This window comes from Tenrec ecaudatus, chromosome 6, assembly GCF_050624435.1.
Source record: "Tenrec ecaudatus isolate mTenEca1 chromosome 6, mTenEca1.hap1, whole genome shotgun sequence".
Classification (NCBI taxonomy): Eukaryota; Metazoa; Chordata; class Mammalia; order Afrosoricida; family Tenrecidae; genus Tenrec; species Tenrec ecaudatus.
In genome coordinates, this window is record NC_134535.1 from 21138047 (window position 1) to 21155315 (window position 17269).

Consider the following 17269-nt stretch of genomic DNA (forward strand, 5'->3'; position numbering starts at 1 on the left):
GATGGCAAATCAATACGTGACAGCCAAGCGGTATCTTACATCTGAGTCAGCTCAGCCTCTTGGCCCTTGTGTATTCTAAAAGCGAGGTTTTAGATGTCTTAAAATATCTGGCGTGGCAATGAGCTGAGGCAAAGCCAACATTTGTAAGACAGGCAACACGTGGGTTCTATTTCAAGCAGCACCATTAAACATAGGATTTGAAGACAGCCTAGTTACAGAAGAGTCGACCTTTCATTAACTGCCAGTGCATTTTGCGGCTGTTAGAGAGCTCATCTGTTTGTTGGCTTTTGTGTGTTGGAAGTTGAAGCTTAATTAGGCTCTTTGGGGATATACCCTTTGACTGGCCTTGGAAAGAATATTTTAAGCTCAAACCACAATTACTTAATTATCAGCTTAATTATAGGTAAGGAATCCTTTTAAATTCTTCCATAAAAGAGGTGTTATCCACGCCCAGTAATGAAGTGGGAAACAGGGAAAATTATGATTTTCCTAGCCAGATTTTCCCTGTGAGGCTCTATCAATTTACACAGACTTCTCAGAACATTAGAGAACTCCAGTCAGAATGAAGGAAGGCACCGGGTATGGAGTCGTTTCTAAAATCCAGGTCCGGTGACACCAAGTCCCAGAGCAGTAGAGTGACATGTGGGGAGAGTTCCTGGAACCGGAGCGGATGCTTCACTAAGAAGAGTCCAGGAAACCAGCTGGAACTGGAGTTGGGGCATTACCAAGAAGGAGCCAGGAAACCAGTTGGAGCTGGAGTTGATGCTTCACCAAGGAGGAGCCAGCTGCATCCCGGGGTCTCCAGCCCAGGGGATGCTTGGATGAGCAGCTTTACACCCACCAACCCTGCGCCCTCGCGGCTTTCCAGGCTCAGCTGAAGAACTGTGATAGCAAGGCGTTACTTCCAACATACTCTGAAGGACACACTCAAGGAGAGTTGGCAGGACCAGTCCCTTAAAGGCATTATTCTCTTAAGTCCTTTGAGGCTTGAGTGCCTCTGTCGGCTCCTCATGAGTCAGAATCTAGTTTGAGTCATGAGTCAATTTCACTTTATGCTTTCCAAGCAGCGTAGTGTTTGCATGTCTTGATCCCCAGTGTATTTTTGGTATCCGTGTCCCATGGCGGTGGCTCATGTTAAAATCCCTACAGGGATGTTTGGAGTCGATTCCAGCCAACCCCCTTTCGAGTGTGATGGTTCTGAAAGGGTTACCTGCCCATGCTAAGCCTCAGTCTATTTTTTATAAAATGGTACAGCATGGGAGATAATAAAATGAAATAGTGGTGAGAATAAAATTAACTGATGTGATTTGCAGGAGCCCGAGTGGCCCTGTAGGTTAGAAGTCAGCCTGCTAACCACAAGGTGGGCGGTTCAAACCCATCAACTGTTGCCTGGGAGAAAGATGAGGCTGCCTGCTCCAGTAACGATTTCCAACCTCGGAAGCCAGGGTCCCTGTAAGTCAGAATCGACTTGGTGGCTGTGGGAGCTGTGCCGGCCTTGAAGGATCCCTGGTGACTCCATGGTTAAAGCACTCGTCTGCTACCCAAAGATCATCAGTTCGAAACCATCACCAGATAGGGCAGCCTGCTTCCACAAAGATGACAGCCCTGGGACCCCGACGCAGCAGTTCTACTCTGTCCTAGTGGGTCGCTGTGAGTAAGAGTCAGCTCAAGGCCAGTGGGTTTGGTTTGGGAGAGTTAGCAAGGATTTTTAAACTCTGAACTACATGAAAACAAAAATGACAATGTTTCGTGTGTCCCACTGCCTTCCAGTCGATTCTGATTCAAAGCAACTTCTTTGTATAGGATTTTTTAAGCTGGGCGCAGAGAGCGTGATAAGTCTTATCGGACCAGCAGGTGGATTTGAACCACCAACCTTGCAGTTTGCCGTCCAAGGCTTCCCTAAAAGCGTCACCAGGGCTCCAGTTCATAGGAAATGCTTTTAAAATATTAAAGCTTATGCTTAAATCTTACGTACCCTGTGCCGACCCCAGTCTAAGTAATTCGTTTCTCAAAAAAATCATATAAAGTAGATATTGTTATTATTCTCACTCTATAGAAGTGGAAAACCAGGTAACCCGTGGTTAATTTACGTAAGGTTGAACTATTAACCTCAGGCAGCTGAACTCTAGAGTCTGCGCCCTTGACCCCTCTGTTAAATTAAATGTTAGCCCTTGCCCTCTCTCAGAGAGAAGCCATGAGCCCAGTTCTCCCCATTCCTATGTTGCAGGAGCATAGCGCCCTGCCGTCTCGATGTAGCTCGAGACGTAGGAGTGAAGCTCCTCTCAGCAATGGTCTTTCACGTGATTTATTCGTGCCTGGGCTTGTTTTCACTAAGGAGTTAAAGTGACTTGTAAAAATATCATATAGAATCTCGAATGAATAATTATTCAAATGTACCAAGGGAACTAGAGCCAAGGGGGAATGAGCAGTATAGGGCCGCGAAGTGATATGTAGTCACTGTTTACATTGTAGTCTAGGTAATTGGTGGTGATGGTAGGTGCCGTCAAGTCTGGCCCAACGCATATCGACCCAATTACAAAAGCACGAAACACCGCCTGGTCCTGCGCCAGGCTCGCCGCTGTGATGTTTGAGCCCATGGAAGCAGCCGCTGTGCCCATCCGTCTTATCGAGGGTTGTCGAGGGTTGTCTCTGCCTCGACGCGCCTCGCTCTACCAAGCACGCTGTCTTCCTCCAGAGACTGGTCTCTCTCCTGGCAACATAGTCAAGGCCATGAAAGAAAGGAGAATGCGCCTTACTTCTAATAATAATTCATTATTCCTTTCCAACACCAGAATTCCAAGGCACCGCTTCTTCGGCCTTCCTTGTTCAGTGTCCAGCTGTCACGTGTGTGGGTATTGCACAGGTGAACGAAACATCAGATCTTGGAGCGTTTTGTCATCCTCACGCCATCTCGTGTGACTGGGCGAGGGGGAGTGGGAAGGTTGAATATCCGGGTGTCTCCTATCCATGCTAACACCTGCCACTGTGGGATTGCTCTGCAGGTTTACCTCAAAAACAAGCTGAAGTTGGCACTTATTGGCCAGAGCCTCTTTGGGCAAGAAGTCTACAGCCGGCTCCGGAAAGAGGGCCATCGAGTAGTGGGAGTGTTCACCGTTCCAGACAGGGATGGAAAAGCTGACCCACTGGGTGAGTATGTCTTGGGACATCCGGGTCAAGGCACAGGCCAGCCACACGGAGCGCCTCCCTCTCGGCTCTCCAAGCTCCCACAGGAGGGCTTCCTCTATGTCTGCTTTCACCGCGGAGGTTGACTCCCCAGCCTTCCTTCTTTCTCTAAGTGCCCCAAAGACAAGGCACAGGTCCCTGTGGTAACAGGAGCTTTCCCATGAATCTCCAGCAGAATGCTTTCCAGACTGGTATTTTTGCTTTACTTTTTCTCAAAACACAAGATCACTTTCCCAAGGTGCTCTGACACCTTCTGAAATACTGCCCAATACTCAGGTGCCAGTGGGAATGAAGGGAAGGCCATGCCCAATGACCACCATGGATAGTGAGGTTCTCCTCTCCTCTCCTCTCCTCCCCTCCCCTTCCCTCCCCTCTCCTCCCCTCCCCTCTCCTCTCCTCTCCTCTCCTCTCCTCCCCTCTCCTCCCCTCTCCTCTCCTCTCCTCTCTTCTCCTCTCCTCTCCTCCCCTCTCCTCCCCTCTTCTCTCCTCTCCTCCCCTCCCCTCCCCTCTCCTCTCCTCCCCTCTCCTCCCCTCTCCTCTCCTCTCTTCTCCTCTCCTCTCCTCCCCTCTCCTCCCCTCTTCTCTCCTCTCCTCCCCTCCCCTCCCCTCTCCTCTCCTCTCCTCTCCTCCCCTCCCCTCTCCTCCCCTCCCCTCCTCTCTCCTCTCCTCCCCTCTCCTCCCCTCTTCTCTCCTCTCCTCCCCTCCCCTCCCCTCTCCTCTCCTCTCCTCTCCTCCCCTCCCCTCTCCTCCCCTCCTCTCTCCTCTCCTCCCCTCTCCTCCCCTCTTCTCTCCTCTCCTCTCCTCCCCTCCCCTCTCCTCTCCTCTCCTCCCCTCCCCTTTCCTCCCCTCCCCTCTCCTCCCCTCTTCTCTCCTCTCCTCTCCTCCCCTCCCCTCTCCTCTCCTATCCTCCCCTCCCCTTTCCTCCCCTCCTCTCTCCTCTCCTCCTCTCCTCTCTCCTCTCCTCTCCTCCCCTCTCCTCTCCTCCCCTCCCCTCCCCTCCTCCCCTCCCCTCCCCTCCTCCCCTCCCCTTCTCTCTCTCTCTCTCCCTCCATCCCTCCCTCTTCTACTGACCATTGGGATCATAGCCTATGGCATAACCACTACACCACCAGGCATCTCACTGCCATCAAGTCAATGCTGACTCATAGCGACCCCCTGTGGGTTTCTGGAACTGCAGCTGTTCACAGGAGCAGAAAGCCCTCCTTTCTCCCAAGGAGCTGCTAGTGGTTTCGAACTACCTAAAACATACTCACTACACCACCAGAGCACCTACGCTCCAGGCATAGTGGGATCATAAAGAATGGTTTCATGTCGTAACCAGTTATGGTGGGGGCTGCTTGGTGGATTGAGGAGATGGCGGCCTCGAAGCGACAGTGCCGTGTGGTTCTGATTTGCAACCATTGTGTTGTTGAGAAATGAACGTGAGACAAGGAAGAAAACCATCCACAGGCACTGACGAAACACACAACTTTCTCTAGTTCTTTTATGCCCCGCCCCCATCGTGACCCCAATTCTACCTTACACATCTGGTTAGACCAGAGCATGTACACTGGTACAGATAAGAACTCGCAACACAGGGAATCTTGGATTTGGTCACCGCTCTAACCCATTTACTGCGAAATCTAGGTTTACTCAGGACGACCATGTACTCCGCTGGATGAAGGGAGATGCAATGCTGAAAGAAAAATGAGGGGACACAGGCAGCCTCTGGCACGTGCACGGACTTCAGTGGAATTATCGACCTGTGACTTTCCCACCTCCTTTCAGAGTCCTTCTGAGAAATAAAGCATTGCCTAGTGCCCGGGCCTGGGCACTCTGATGGTGCCGATCACTTCAGTCCGTTTAGGAACATCTTCCTTTCATTTCCAGGTGTCTGCTGGTTTGTCAGGGAAAAGGTTTACTGGTCTGTAATTTGCCTTGAGAGGAGAGGGACCACCCCTGAGAGATGGGGGAGGCAGAGGAGCTGGAGGTTTTCTGAGTCAGAGGCTCTGTCTAACTTGGGGGTGAAGTATTGACATTTGGCTGCCAAAAAAAGAAAAAGAAAAAAGCTGTGTACTTTAAAGGGCTCCTTTAACAGTGAAGGTGTCATTTCGGATCTAAAGAACTAATACAGGCATGTAGCTATGTATGCATATATATATATGGAATAGAACTATGCACTTATATCTAAGATAGCAGATGAACATTAGGCCTCAACTCAAGTACTCCCTTAACACAAGAACACTTTGTTCTAACCATCCAGCATTCTGTGATACTCGCCTTCCTGACACAGTCGCTGAAGACAAAATGGGTACATAAGCAAATGTGCTGAAGAAGGCTGACGGTGCCCGGCTATTGAAAGATATAGTGTCAGGGGTCTTAAAGGCTTGAAGATAAACAAGCGGCCATCTAGCTCAGAAGCAACAAAGCCCACATGGAAGAAGCACACCAGCCTGTGTGATCATGACGTGTTGATGGGATCAGGTACCAGGCATCTAAGACCCAGAATAAAACCATACCCAAGCTGAATGGGGGAGGGTCATGGAGTGGAGACCCAATGCCCATCTATAGACAATTGAACATACCCTCACAGATGGGTCACAGCGAAGAGATGAGCCAGTCAGGGTGCACTATAGCACTGATGAAACACACAACTTTCCTCTAGTTCTTTGGTGCTTCCTTCACCCCACTATTGTGACCTCAATTCTTCCTTACAATTGGATTAGACCAGAACATGCACACTGCTACAGGCAAGAGCCTGAAACACAGGGAATTCAGGATAGATAAACCCCTCAGGGCCAACAAGGAGAGCAGCGAGATTCCAGGATGAGTAGGGGAAGGTGGAGGGAGAAAAAGGGAAGAGATCACAAGGATCAATCTGGAACCCCCTCCCAGGGGGATAAATAACGGAAAGTGGTTGAGTGGCGGCGGAAGACGATTTAAGACATGGAAAAAATATAACTTTTCAAGGGTTCGTGAGAGAGGGCAGGTGAGGGAGGGAGAAGAAAAGGGGAGCTGATATCAGGGGCTCAAGTGGGAAGAGAATGCTTTGAAAATGATGATGGTGGCATATGTGCAAATGTGTTTGACACATTGGAGGAATGTATGGATTGTGATAAGAGAGGTAAGAGCCCCAATAAAAATATTTTTTAAAAAAAGAACTAGTCAAAGCTTCAGCTGAAATTACAAAATAATACGTGGCCACAATAAAAGAGGAACAGGTCAAGGTTGGGTCAGAATCTCAATCTTTCTGCATCCTGTTTTATTTCTATCGCATGAAACTGTAACATTATACTGTATATCCATTGAAAAAGTCCATTGCTGCTGAGCCATTTCTGACTGGCAGCAACCCCACAGCAGAACTGCACGTCCAGTATACCACTGATGACACACACTCCATTCCTCTGGGTCCTAGCGGCTTCCTCACCCCCTCTACATGACCCCAGTCCTGCCTTACACTGTGGGCTAGACCCAAACATGTGCACAGGTACAGATGAGAGCTAAGAGCTCACGACACAGAATCCAGGAGCAACAATGGGAGGAGCGATATCAGGAGGGTAGAGGAAGGAAGGGAGAATTGATCACAATGATCGACACACCACCACCACCACCACCACCCCCGGGGGCATGGGGGACGAGCAATAGAAACCATGGGGGAAGAGAGACAGACGTATACGATATGAAAATAATAATTTATCATTTATCAAGGGGTCACGAGGGGAGGGGGGAGCTGATATCAAGGGTTCAAAAGAAAGAACAGCAGTTCTCAACCTGTGGTTCGAGACCCCTTTGGGGGTCGAATGACCCTTTCACAGAGGTCGCCTGGTTCATAACAGTAGCAAAATTACAGTTATGAATTAGCAACAAAAGTAATTTTATGGTTGGGGGGGGTCACCACAACATGAGGAACTGTATTAAAGGGTCAAGGCATTAGGAAGGTTGGGAATCACTGGTTTAGAAAATAATGATGGCAACAGATGTACAAATATGATTGATACAATTGATGTATGGATTGTTATAAGAGCTGTCAGAGCCCCCAGTACAATGATCTTTTAATTAAAAAAAAGAATGCTAAATGTAGAAGAGAAAATATGTCAGAAGTTTTCAATATATGCTGGACCTTGTGACTAGATGTGTGTGGGCATGCTATCTTTTATACATTCTTTCTTTTTTCATTGAGATAATACATTTTTTAAAATGAAATAAAATCAGCATTGACAGAGCAGAAAGAAAAGAAGGAACCGCACCTCACAGCGCTCAGCGACTGCTTTTCTAGAAGTCAAGCACCAGAGCTTTCTTCCGAGGCACCTCTGGGTAGACTCAAACCAAGTGGATTTACCCTTTGGCCCACGAGAGACTCCACATGAATCCGTGGCAATACAAAATTATGACTTTTTTCCCCCCAACAGTTTTTTTGGCATCTAATTCACATATCACACAACTCAGTAGTTCCTATCACCTCAAGAAAAGAGTTATACAGTCCTCACTACAAATGACTATTCTTGAAAAAATGCCAATCATCTTCTCTTTCTTGCTCAGCTCTGGCCGCAGACAAAGATGGAACCCCTGTGTTCAAGTTCCCCAGATGGAGAGTCAAGGGCAAGACCATCCAGGAGGTGGCGGAGGCCTACAGGTCTGTGGGCGCCGAGCTCAACGTGCTCCCCTTCTGCTCCCAGTTCATCCCCATGGAGGTCATTGATGCCCCACAGCACGGCTCCATCATTTATCACCCGTCCGTCCTGCCCAGGCACCGAGGGGCCTCTGCTATCAACTGGTGAGATTTCCTTAATGGCAGAGAGAATGGGCCCCGTCTCGTTGCTCATAATCTGCCTGGCTTTTACCGAGATGATTAAGAACAGAGATAGGCTTGAACAGTGCTGGGGCCCTGGTTGCTAGTGTAATATGAACTCTCCTGAAGTTCAGAGGTACTTCCTGAGCCAGGATAGCACTTTCCAAGAATAGTCCGTGACGCGCCAGTTCCACTGAACGGAACTAGGTATTGAGCAAAGCAACGCTGTGTGCGCTGGCGAGTTTGCTTTGTGAAAGGCTTCTCTACTGCAGCCTCTCGGGCTCTTTGGATGTGTCCTCTGTTCTCCTATGTGGTGGTTCGAGTACACAGTTGCCCAAACTTCACTGACCACTGTGCACAGAGCATCTCAAATACACTTCAGTTTGAGAAAAGCAGAGTTACCAGAAATTACCTTCTCCGTGGTCTCGCTTCCCCTATTTAACTTTGAGCTCCTCGAGGGAAGGGGGCTGTGTTCAACGTTCTCATTGCTTTATTCCCTAACACCAAAAGCGGTGCTTGAGCCGCTGTGTTGTCGCCAGGTGGCATTGAGTCGGTTCTGACTCATTGAACAAAACATTGCCCGATCCTGGGCCCTGCTCACAGTGCCACCATCTTTGCTTCTGGGGAACATTCTGGCTGTCCTTCTTCCCAGACAGATTTGTTTGTCCTTCTGGTGACCTGCGGGCGCGTTCAATATTCTTTGCCAGCACTGGCATTCAAATGCATCGATTCTCCTTCGATCTTCTTTACTCAGTGTCCAACTTTCACATGCCCACGAAGGGGTTGAAAACACCCCTGTAGGTGCCCAGTCCTATTGGGATACTACAGGTCTCCTGGCCACATTGCACCCAGTGCCAAGCTGTTGAAAAAGCAGAACATCCATATTTGGTTGAAGTGGGATTTGTAAAAAGATGGCATCATATTGAGAATGTTATTATATGAATTGATTTCCTCTTTGCTCTTGTGACTAATACTGCCATGAATATCTATGCATTTAAATCTCTATGTTTCCCATTTCCCATTATTCTCGCAGATGGAATCATTGAGTCAGAGTAAATTGCTTCAAGGCTCCTGATGACACAATGCCAATTAGTTTCTCAGTATTTCTGAAAAGAGTTAATTAATTAATTCATTCATCCCTTGCTGTCTTAACCTAATGGATAGCTCAGTGAAATATGAGTCATGGAGAGCTGGGTGTGGTTGACTCCCCTTTATACTGTCTGTGTGGCAGGCAGCCTGTTCGCTGATAGACCTTTTCATGTGTGCCTTATTTTCAGCTCACTGTTTCCAAGTAGAAGCTTTTTTGCAGCTGGTATTTTCTCTTAAGCTACACTTAACAGAGCACACGATCAAATAGTAAAATTAATGAACAATCTTAAACCGTGAAGGAGGGCCTACATGGAGCGAATTCTGGGGCTAACTAGCTCATACCTGAATGCACTGTTGTTGGATGGCTCGGTCCCTGAGAGCCCCGTGCACAGCAGAAGGAAACCCCGCCGCTCCTGCGCTGTCCCCCTCCCCCCGTGGTGATGTTTGACCCCATTGTGGCTGCCACTGCATCTCATTGAGGGCCGCCTTTGATTTTGCTCACCCTCCACTCTGCCCAGCCCGGCGCCCTTCTCCAGACACTAGCCTCTCCAAAGCTTAGGGGACGAAGCCTCGCCACGCTTGCTTCTTCCGAGCAAATCTGCTCTCCCGCCCCTCTGAGGCACTTGCGGTCGTCTTGACGGACACCGTAATTCAAAAGCCTCCGCTCTTGGGTTGCCTTTCTTACTCAGTCCAGCTTGCACACACGTGTGAGGGGATTCGAACACTAGTCCTTCAGGTGGTGATTCATACCTGCGTTTCAATGCCCATATTAATAATCCCATCTCTCCACGTGGCACCAACGACCCTCCGCTGGGTGTTACCGTCTGTTATCTGTGTCCGGTGCCAGGTGGAGCACAGGGTGGGAAGTGGACCCCGCTGGACTAGATCACTTGGTCCTGCAGGGGAGGGCTGGCATGTGGGCATCCAGGAGCAGCAGCCAATCACGATGGAGCACATGGTGTTTCGATGTGCTAGCCGGGGAAATGCAGGTATGCACGTGTACGGGGAAGTCGCACTAAGTACTGCTGGTGATGAGCGCCAGGGCTCAGCGTCTCCATCTCCCGGCCCCACGTTGATGCCACACAGCGGCTGTGTTCACGTTCTGCTTCACCTGGCAGCCCCCGGGTATTTGAATATCACCAACTCGTCTCTCGGCTCACCGTCATGTTAAATGGAATTTTTTTTCTCTTCGCAGGACCCTAATTATGGGCGATAAGCGAGCTGGGTTTTCTATTTTCTGGGCTGATGACGGTTTAGACACAGGGCCCATCCTTCTTCAGAGGTCGTGTGACGTGGAGCCCAACGACACCGTGGACACCCTTTATAATCGGTTTCTTTTCCCTGAGGGAATCAAGGCCATGGTCAGTATGTTGACACCCATCAAGAATTTAGCAAGCCTTAGAAGTTTCGTAAATATGCCTTGTCTGTGGAGAAGTGGCCCATATGCATTTTCACTGGAAATATCAAGCTGAAAGACAGCATGAGGTTTTATTTCTGCCCGCAGGACGATCCCATATTTAGAGTAGAAACTGGGACTTTCCAAAATGTCTTTCTCCGAGGGCAAAGACATGGGAATGAAGCAGCTCCCGGTTTTTGTCTTTGTTTCATGTACTTGAATGTCCAGCCCTATCAATAATGGCCGGTGGTAGACCATTGGTCGGTCCGTGTGTCGTAATGTGGCGGCTTGTGTGTTGCTGCATCGCTGAGAGCTATGTCACGGTCATTTCAAACACCAGCAGTCACCCAGAGCAAACAGGTTTCAGCAGAGCCTCTAGACTAAGGACAGACTGCAAGAAGGAGCAGGCTGCCCACTGCAGAGGGAGAAGCCTCTGAAAGCCATAGGGATAGCAGCAAAACTGTAAACAACTCTGCAGAAATTGCGCTAGATGCACGTCATGTAAAAAGAGGCGATTTTAAAATATTCATTTGTACATTTAAAGTTTATTTTTCAATTTCCTTTTCTGTGTTTACCGTGCTCTAAAATAATACCCTGGATGCTCAGGGCTGCCTGTCGGGATCTGATTTATATGAACAAAGTCAGGCTTAAAAACATTAGTGACGGCATAGCAGAAATCATTGTTTCCTATTCATTTTTACCACAGTGTGAATTTGTGATTCCGATTCCTTCCCTTTTGGCAGAGAACTAAAAAAAAAAATTACGCCTGTAAAACAGAAAAGGGAAAGGAATTTTGCTAGAGCCGTATGATTCCGATGTCTATGAAAAGCCTGCTGTTTCTTAATGCATTCAGGTGTGTCCTGGTTGAAAAGCCCCAAGTATGTGCTCCACCAAGTGAAATTACTAACCCCTAAAGCATATCGAAAGAGCCAGCAGATGGTTTTGTCCCCGTTGGATGTTTCTGAGAATTTGGTTCACGTGGAAGCTCCAGCGCGGAGGCGGATAGAGCGATGAATCGAAGGTAGCAGGTGTTTATTTAGGAAGCAGGAGAACATCATCTGAGGACTCCAAAACACAGGGCTTTGGAGTCAGAAGGGCCTGGTTTAAAATCCTCATTTTGCCATCCATTTGTCTTAGGAAAATAGATCGTAGAACTTAATAACACGGTGGTGGTTTAGAGAAACGGAACCAGCAACACTCATTTATGGGTAAGAAAGAACTTCATATCAAGAAGTAATTCATATCAAGAAGGCATCCCCGCCCAGTCCAACTCAAGTCCAGGGGTCCCACGCCAGGTGGCTGCAGGGTGATGACACAGGAAGGTGAAGTGGACACAGGGAGGTCACAGGCTGGGGATGTTGCATCACACAGATTTAAGTTTGGTGAGCGACAGCTCCCAGGAACTGGCCAACCCACTTGGGGCCATCCCTGGAGGAGAGCAAAGGGACTGGGGTATGGGGGTGGGATGTCCCCAAAGTCTCTCTTATTAAAAGGCATCCTCAGGCTTGATTGACAGGTTGGACTCCCCCCATCCTACCCTGCCCCACAACCACAAGCTGGCATCCAATGTAACTACACCCTTAACCTTGGTGTCTTCGTGGACAACATTGCCTCATGTGTGGAGTGGTGGTGGAAATCAAATGGCATGAGTGGGGTACTGCCCAGAAGGAGCAATGGGCATCACAATCAGGATTAAACCATGGCAGGCCAGCCTGGGGTTGGCAGAAGGTTCCGTTCCCAGGTGGCTCCCTCTCTGTGCTCACCAGTAGGTTGGTCACCAGTTGGTAGAGGGCAGTGTGGATTCGGCTGACACTGACCTCGCTGTGATGAAGGGGAGGGTGGGTCGGCTCAAGGCAGACACCGGTACGGCCCGGAAGAGAATGAAGGCCACCCACCCAAAGCAATCAATCTCCTGGATGGATTTTAACTTGGGTGCTTTGGGTTTAACCCCCCCGGTGATGCCTTTTACATCTATATTCTAGACATTTCCATGGAAGCACCAAAAGAAGGGTGAAGCTCATGACAACAGGAGAGTCATTTACGGAAGACAGCGGGCAGGCTATTGTAGGCAGACAGGCTTGAATTCAAGTCCTGCCTCCGACGCCTGACAAAGGGCTCTCTGTGTTCCGAGCTAGCTGCTTCCCTTTGCTAGGCCCCGGTGGCCTTGTCTGTAAAGTAAGAATAAGCACATGGATCTTGCAGAACCAGTGTGATGTTTGCAAGGGATAATCTTTTTCAGAGAAAGGACCTGGCACGTAGATGCGCCTGAAGAAATGGAACTTCCCAGCATAATCTGACTCTGAACAGATTCAGAAATCATCATATCATTCTGTCAAGCAGGGACTTCAGGTAAACAGACTAAGTCATGGCTGATCATTGGACCGTAACACAGGTGATGTTTCTGGCTTTAGGTAGAAGCGGTCCAACTCATAGCTGACGGCAAAGCGCCTCGGGTCCCCCAGCCCGAAGAAGGGGCAACGTATGAAGGTATCCAGAAGAAGGAAAATGCTGAGGTATTTCTGTCAACTCACTCCCCTCAAACCCCATCGCTTTCTCACGTGCAGCCATCGAGTCAGGGATGACCCAAAGTGACATTCCCGAGACTGTAATTGTTTAGCCAGTCTTGTCTGTCTCCCGAGGGACTGCTGCTGGTTTTGAACTGCCAACCATGCAGATTATAGCCCAAACATATGAACACTACGCCACCAGAGTTTCCTATCTTTCTAGCTATATGTCATTCCCTGTGGATCATCTCCACTCTGAGGGCAGATCTCCAAGCTAGGCCCCTTTGACTCACTTCTGCTCCCTGGGGGCCAGAAACGTTTCTTTTGCCTTTTCCACTCAGCCTCGGCAGTTCTCTCTCAGTCTGTGTCTTGTGCGTTTCCAGATTTCGTGGGATCAGCCGGCCGAAGTTTTACATAACTGGATCCGAGGCCACGATAAAGTCCCTGGAGCCTGGGCAGAGATCAACGGACAGGTGTGTATTAACGCCACACTTAGGTTGTGGTGGGTTCCCAGTGAACATCATAAAAGCCAAGGCTGCCCTGGAGCCTTCCTGGGGGATGAGGAGGGCCTGGGGTCCTAGAGAAAAGATCAGCGGTGAGCCATGAAGAGGACAAAGTACCTCACACTTAACTGCTGTTGACCACTGACCGGGAGGCTGACACTGGCCACAGCCTCTGTTCCTCAGGAGCCCCGCTTTAGAATTGAACCACACTCCGCAGGCAGGCAGATAAAGGCGATGGTTGCTTCCTCTAAGTGCTGATTTCGGTGCTTACATGCTGGGACGAGTCAGCCAGGTGGAGAGGGAGACACAAAGGTGCAGGAGATGCTGTACCGCAGAGGGCCCAGAGGTGGGGGCCCGTCAGGCCTGGGCCAGACTCAGTGAAGCCAGAGCCTCAGGACTGAGGTGGGGGGTAAAGAGAGTCGAAGCAGGGGTGCTGGGCAGGAGCAAGAGCATGTCTGGGTTCAGCTTAGCTTCTCAGGGCTTACCTCTTCTAGGAAGTCTCCTGACCTCCTCACCAGTCTAGTCTGATAAGAGTTGAGTGTCCCTCTTCCTTGTTCCAACCACGCCCTGCCTTGCCCCTGAGGAAACTGACTGAATATGGTATACTGTGCAGGTCTCTGTGTATGTGCCTGTCCCCCAGCCCCAGCCCCTTCCTCTGCCTCCAGGGCGATGGCTTCATGGTATTGTCTTCATAGACTCAGTGTCCAAACATGGTTCCTGGTGTGCACTGGGTTCCAATCACAATGGGTGAGCACAATGAATGTCTGAGACAGGATGGGTAGCCTGGTGGTTAAGCGCCTGGGCTTGGAAGACAGTGTTGCTGTTACGATTCGGGCTCCACCACCATTTTCTGTACAGCCTTGGGTAGGAGCCTCAACCATGGGTGTTTTTGCTGTCTTCGTTTGAAAACGGGATGAATGATAAAAAAGAAGAAACGCCAAAGTCATTGCCATTGAGTCAATTCTTGAGAGCTTGCTTAAAGGTTCTAGTCAGAGGGCTCAGCGACAGGCCTCCTTCTGTCCGGGAAGGTCGTCCTGACACACTGGGAGCAGAGTGGGAGGAAGGGGACACCTACTCAGCCATGACAGATCAGAGGAAGCAACGCTGGCAATCGTGGGCGACAGGTCAGGCAGCCAGATTGGGCTGACCTCCATCCATTAAGTCATTTCTGACTCAAGTTACCCTGATGTCAGCGCCTTCCTTTTAGGTCACGAGCTGTTGTGAAGAGCCAAGGTTCAGACGTAGTCGGGAATTTAGGTACTTAGTTCCTGGCACAGATGATGTGACCCGCCAATGTTAGTGGTTACAGTGTGAGAGGAAAGATAGTCGAATCATAATTGTAATACTAGATTCCATCAAGGGCAAGCTTTCTTGGTTCTACAGACTGGTCCTGTTTCCTTGAGCTGACTCATGCAGCACCTTGTACTTCCCCATCAGGTGTTTATCAGGTGTTTTGTAAAAGTCTCTTGACTGCTCTGCAGCTGTCCCACTCCCCAGGACCTCCAGTGCCCCTATTCCTTCCGGCCCCTACCCTTAGGCTACAGGTAGGTAAAGTCTGTGAGAGCTTTTCAATCCCATTTGTATACATGTGAATAATCAGGAAATGTAGCTACAGGTCCCTCGGAACGTGGGATATTTTCCAAGCTCCTCAGGCGTGCATTGCAGTGTCATTTCTGCCAATGCTCATACAGCCTCACAACTGCGGGGCGTCCTGATTTCATTGTAGATGATCCTTCTAGATTCAGTCTCCTCGACTGGGTTGTTTACAGGGAAGGGGGGTCGTCTTCACCCCCTGATTTCATAATCTGGGCTTGCTCTCTCTATCAGATGGTCACTTTCTATGGCTCGACCTTGCTGAATAGTGCCGTGCCCACCGGAGAACCCCTGGAACTGAGAGGTGCCAAGAAGCCTGGGCTCGTTACCAAAAAAGGACTTGTTCTTTTTGGTAACGATGGAAAAGCAGTGAGTGTTTGGTGTGGCCCCCCTCTAAGAGAATGTTCTGGCTTTCCTTCTATCGAGAGAACCAGCGGCTACTGTGAGTGCGAGCACTATCAACTGTCTGGGCCCCATTGTCCTCTACGGATGAGCTGACTCCTGGTGTCCTGAGGACCAGGAGCTCCAACTGCTTAGTACAGGCCCCAAGGGCCAGCACAGTCCACTGTGTAACAAGGAGAAAGAACATGGGATTCAGCTGAGAGCCAGGGATTAAAATCTTCTCAGCTACTGGGAACCTGGGTAGCGGTTACACAGTGGGCTGCCAATCACAAAGACAGCAGTTCCAAACCGCCAGCCCTTCTGTGGAAGATGAGGCTTTCTACTCCCATAAAGAGTTACATTCTCAGAAACCCACAGGGAAAGTTCTACAGTGCCCTGTAGGGTCGCTATGAGTCAGAGGGCAGTCGTTGGGAGTGAGTGAGCTTTCCTACACAGTAGTGTCCCCAGTATTTACACTACTTCTCCCAGTGACCTCGCCTTCTGGCGGTCCCCATCCGAAGCCTGCCTGCTTGCTGTTTTGCAGCTGATGGTGAGAAATCTCCAGTTTGAAGATGGGAAGATGATCCCCGCCTCCCAGTACTTCTCAGCGGGAGAGAAGGCGGTGGTAGAACTGACAGCGGAAGAAATGAAGGTGGCGGAGACCATCAAGGTGAGCGTGAGGCGCGTCGTCTGGACTGACGGTCCCTTCATGTTCCTCTTGCCCGGAAGACTGACGCTCATGCGTAACTGGCACCGTCCATCCTCAAAGTACTGGGGGCAGAACTTTTTTTTGTATGAGGGAATTAACCCCCAAATCTAAATGGCTCAATCACAGTATAGGCAAATTTGTGTCTCGTAAATACTCCAAGTCAGCTCTCGACTGGACCTTGGAGGTTAGTGTTGGAGTCTTTCAGGCGCCTCTTCTCCCCGCCAGGTTACCCTGGCGGAGGTCATTCCCACCCCAGGGAGCCCAGAAAGAGGGAAAAGGACCAAAGAACTGGGGGGAGGAGGGAGCTTCCCCAAGGCCACGCCTGATTGGCTAGCGGGAAGCCACGTGACTGCTCTACCCGAAGGGATGCTGGGAAATGTAGTCGGCCGTGTCTGCAAGCAGAAGGCTGCTCTGCCACTGTGTTTGCGCTACCTGGATTCCCCTCATCAAAGTCTCCCTTGTTGCCTAGGCCATCTGGGCTGGAATCTTGAGCAACATCCCTGTTATTGAAAACTCAACAGACTTCTTCAAGTCCGGAGGCGGGTCGATGGATGTCGCCAGGTAAAACCAGAGGCTTACATCTCTTCACTAGCTCCCCTCCATCCAGAGCGTTTGTTCTGAGCGTTACCACGGGTCCTACTCATAACCTCTCTGCGACATTTCTCTTTTCTAAACAGCCCCACCTCCCCGACCCCGCACCCTTGTCTGCTGACCAAGAGTTGGTTCGTATCCCCAGTTCACCAGTTCACTCAGAAAACCTAGCCCTCTCATTTCTTTTCCCTCTTGGAAATGTGTCCTGCCATTTCTTAGCTGGCGTTTCTTCCAAGAGGACATTAGAATTGGGGCGTGCTGAAGGGAGATGCGCGATCAGAGAATGCCCCGTGCAGTCTGATCCAGGATGACCGATGTGGGTTATACTTTCTCCTTCCCTCCCATCCTCCCTCCAAATGACCCAGACCAGAACCCCAAACCCCACCCACCACCTTCAAATCAATACTGATTCGGTGACCCTGGAGGACAGAGGAGAACTTTTCGCCTCTGTGGGTTTCTGAGATGGAAACTCTTTATGGGAGTAGAAAGTTTTCTCCCACAGAGCAGCTGGTGGTTTCGAACTGCTGACCTTGTGGTTAGCAGCCTAACCAT

At 49.8% G+C, this 17269-nt stretch overlaps 1 protein-coding gene across 2 annotated transcripts in view; it reads left to right on the forward strand.

The window, feature by feature from the left end:
* The window catches only part of ALDH1L2 (aldehyde dehydrogenase 1 family member L2), a 73986-nt gene that overhangs the window by 12483 nt on the left and 44234 nt on the right, over window positions 1-17269 (forward strand). The window contains exons 2-9 of one of the 2 annotated variants that reach the window (XM_075551053.1): window positions 3003-3147; window positions 7702-7795; window positions 10236-10401; window positions 12848-12949; window positions 13324-13413; window positions 15271-15405; window positions 15962-16087; window positions 16596-16687. In XM_075551053.1, coding sequence (XP_075407168.1) covers window positions 3003-3147; window positions 7702-7795; window positions 10236-10401; window positions 12848-12949; window positions 13324-13413; window positions 15271-15405; window positions 15962-16087; window positions 16596-16687 — 950 coding nt within the window. Of the gene's footprint in view, window positions 1-3002; window positions 3148-7701; window positions 7937-10235; window positions 10402-12847; window positions 12950-13323; window positions 13414-15270; window positions 15406-15961; window positions 16088-16595; window positions 16688-17269 lie in introns of both variants that reach the window. The other variant, XM_075551052.1, reaches the window with a different exon arrangement.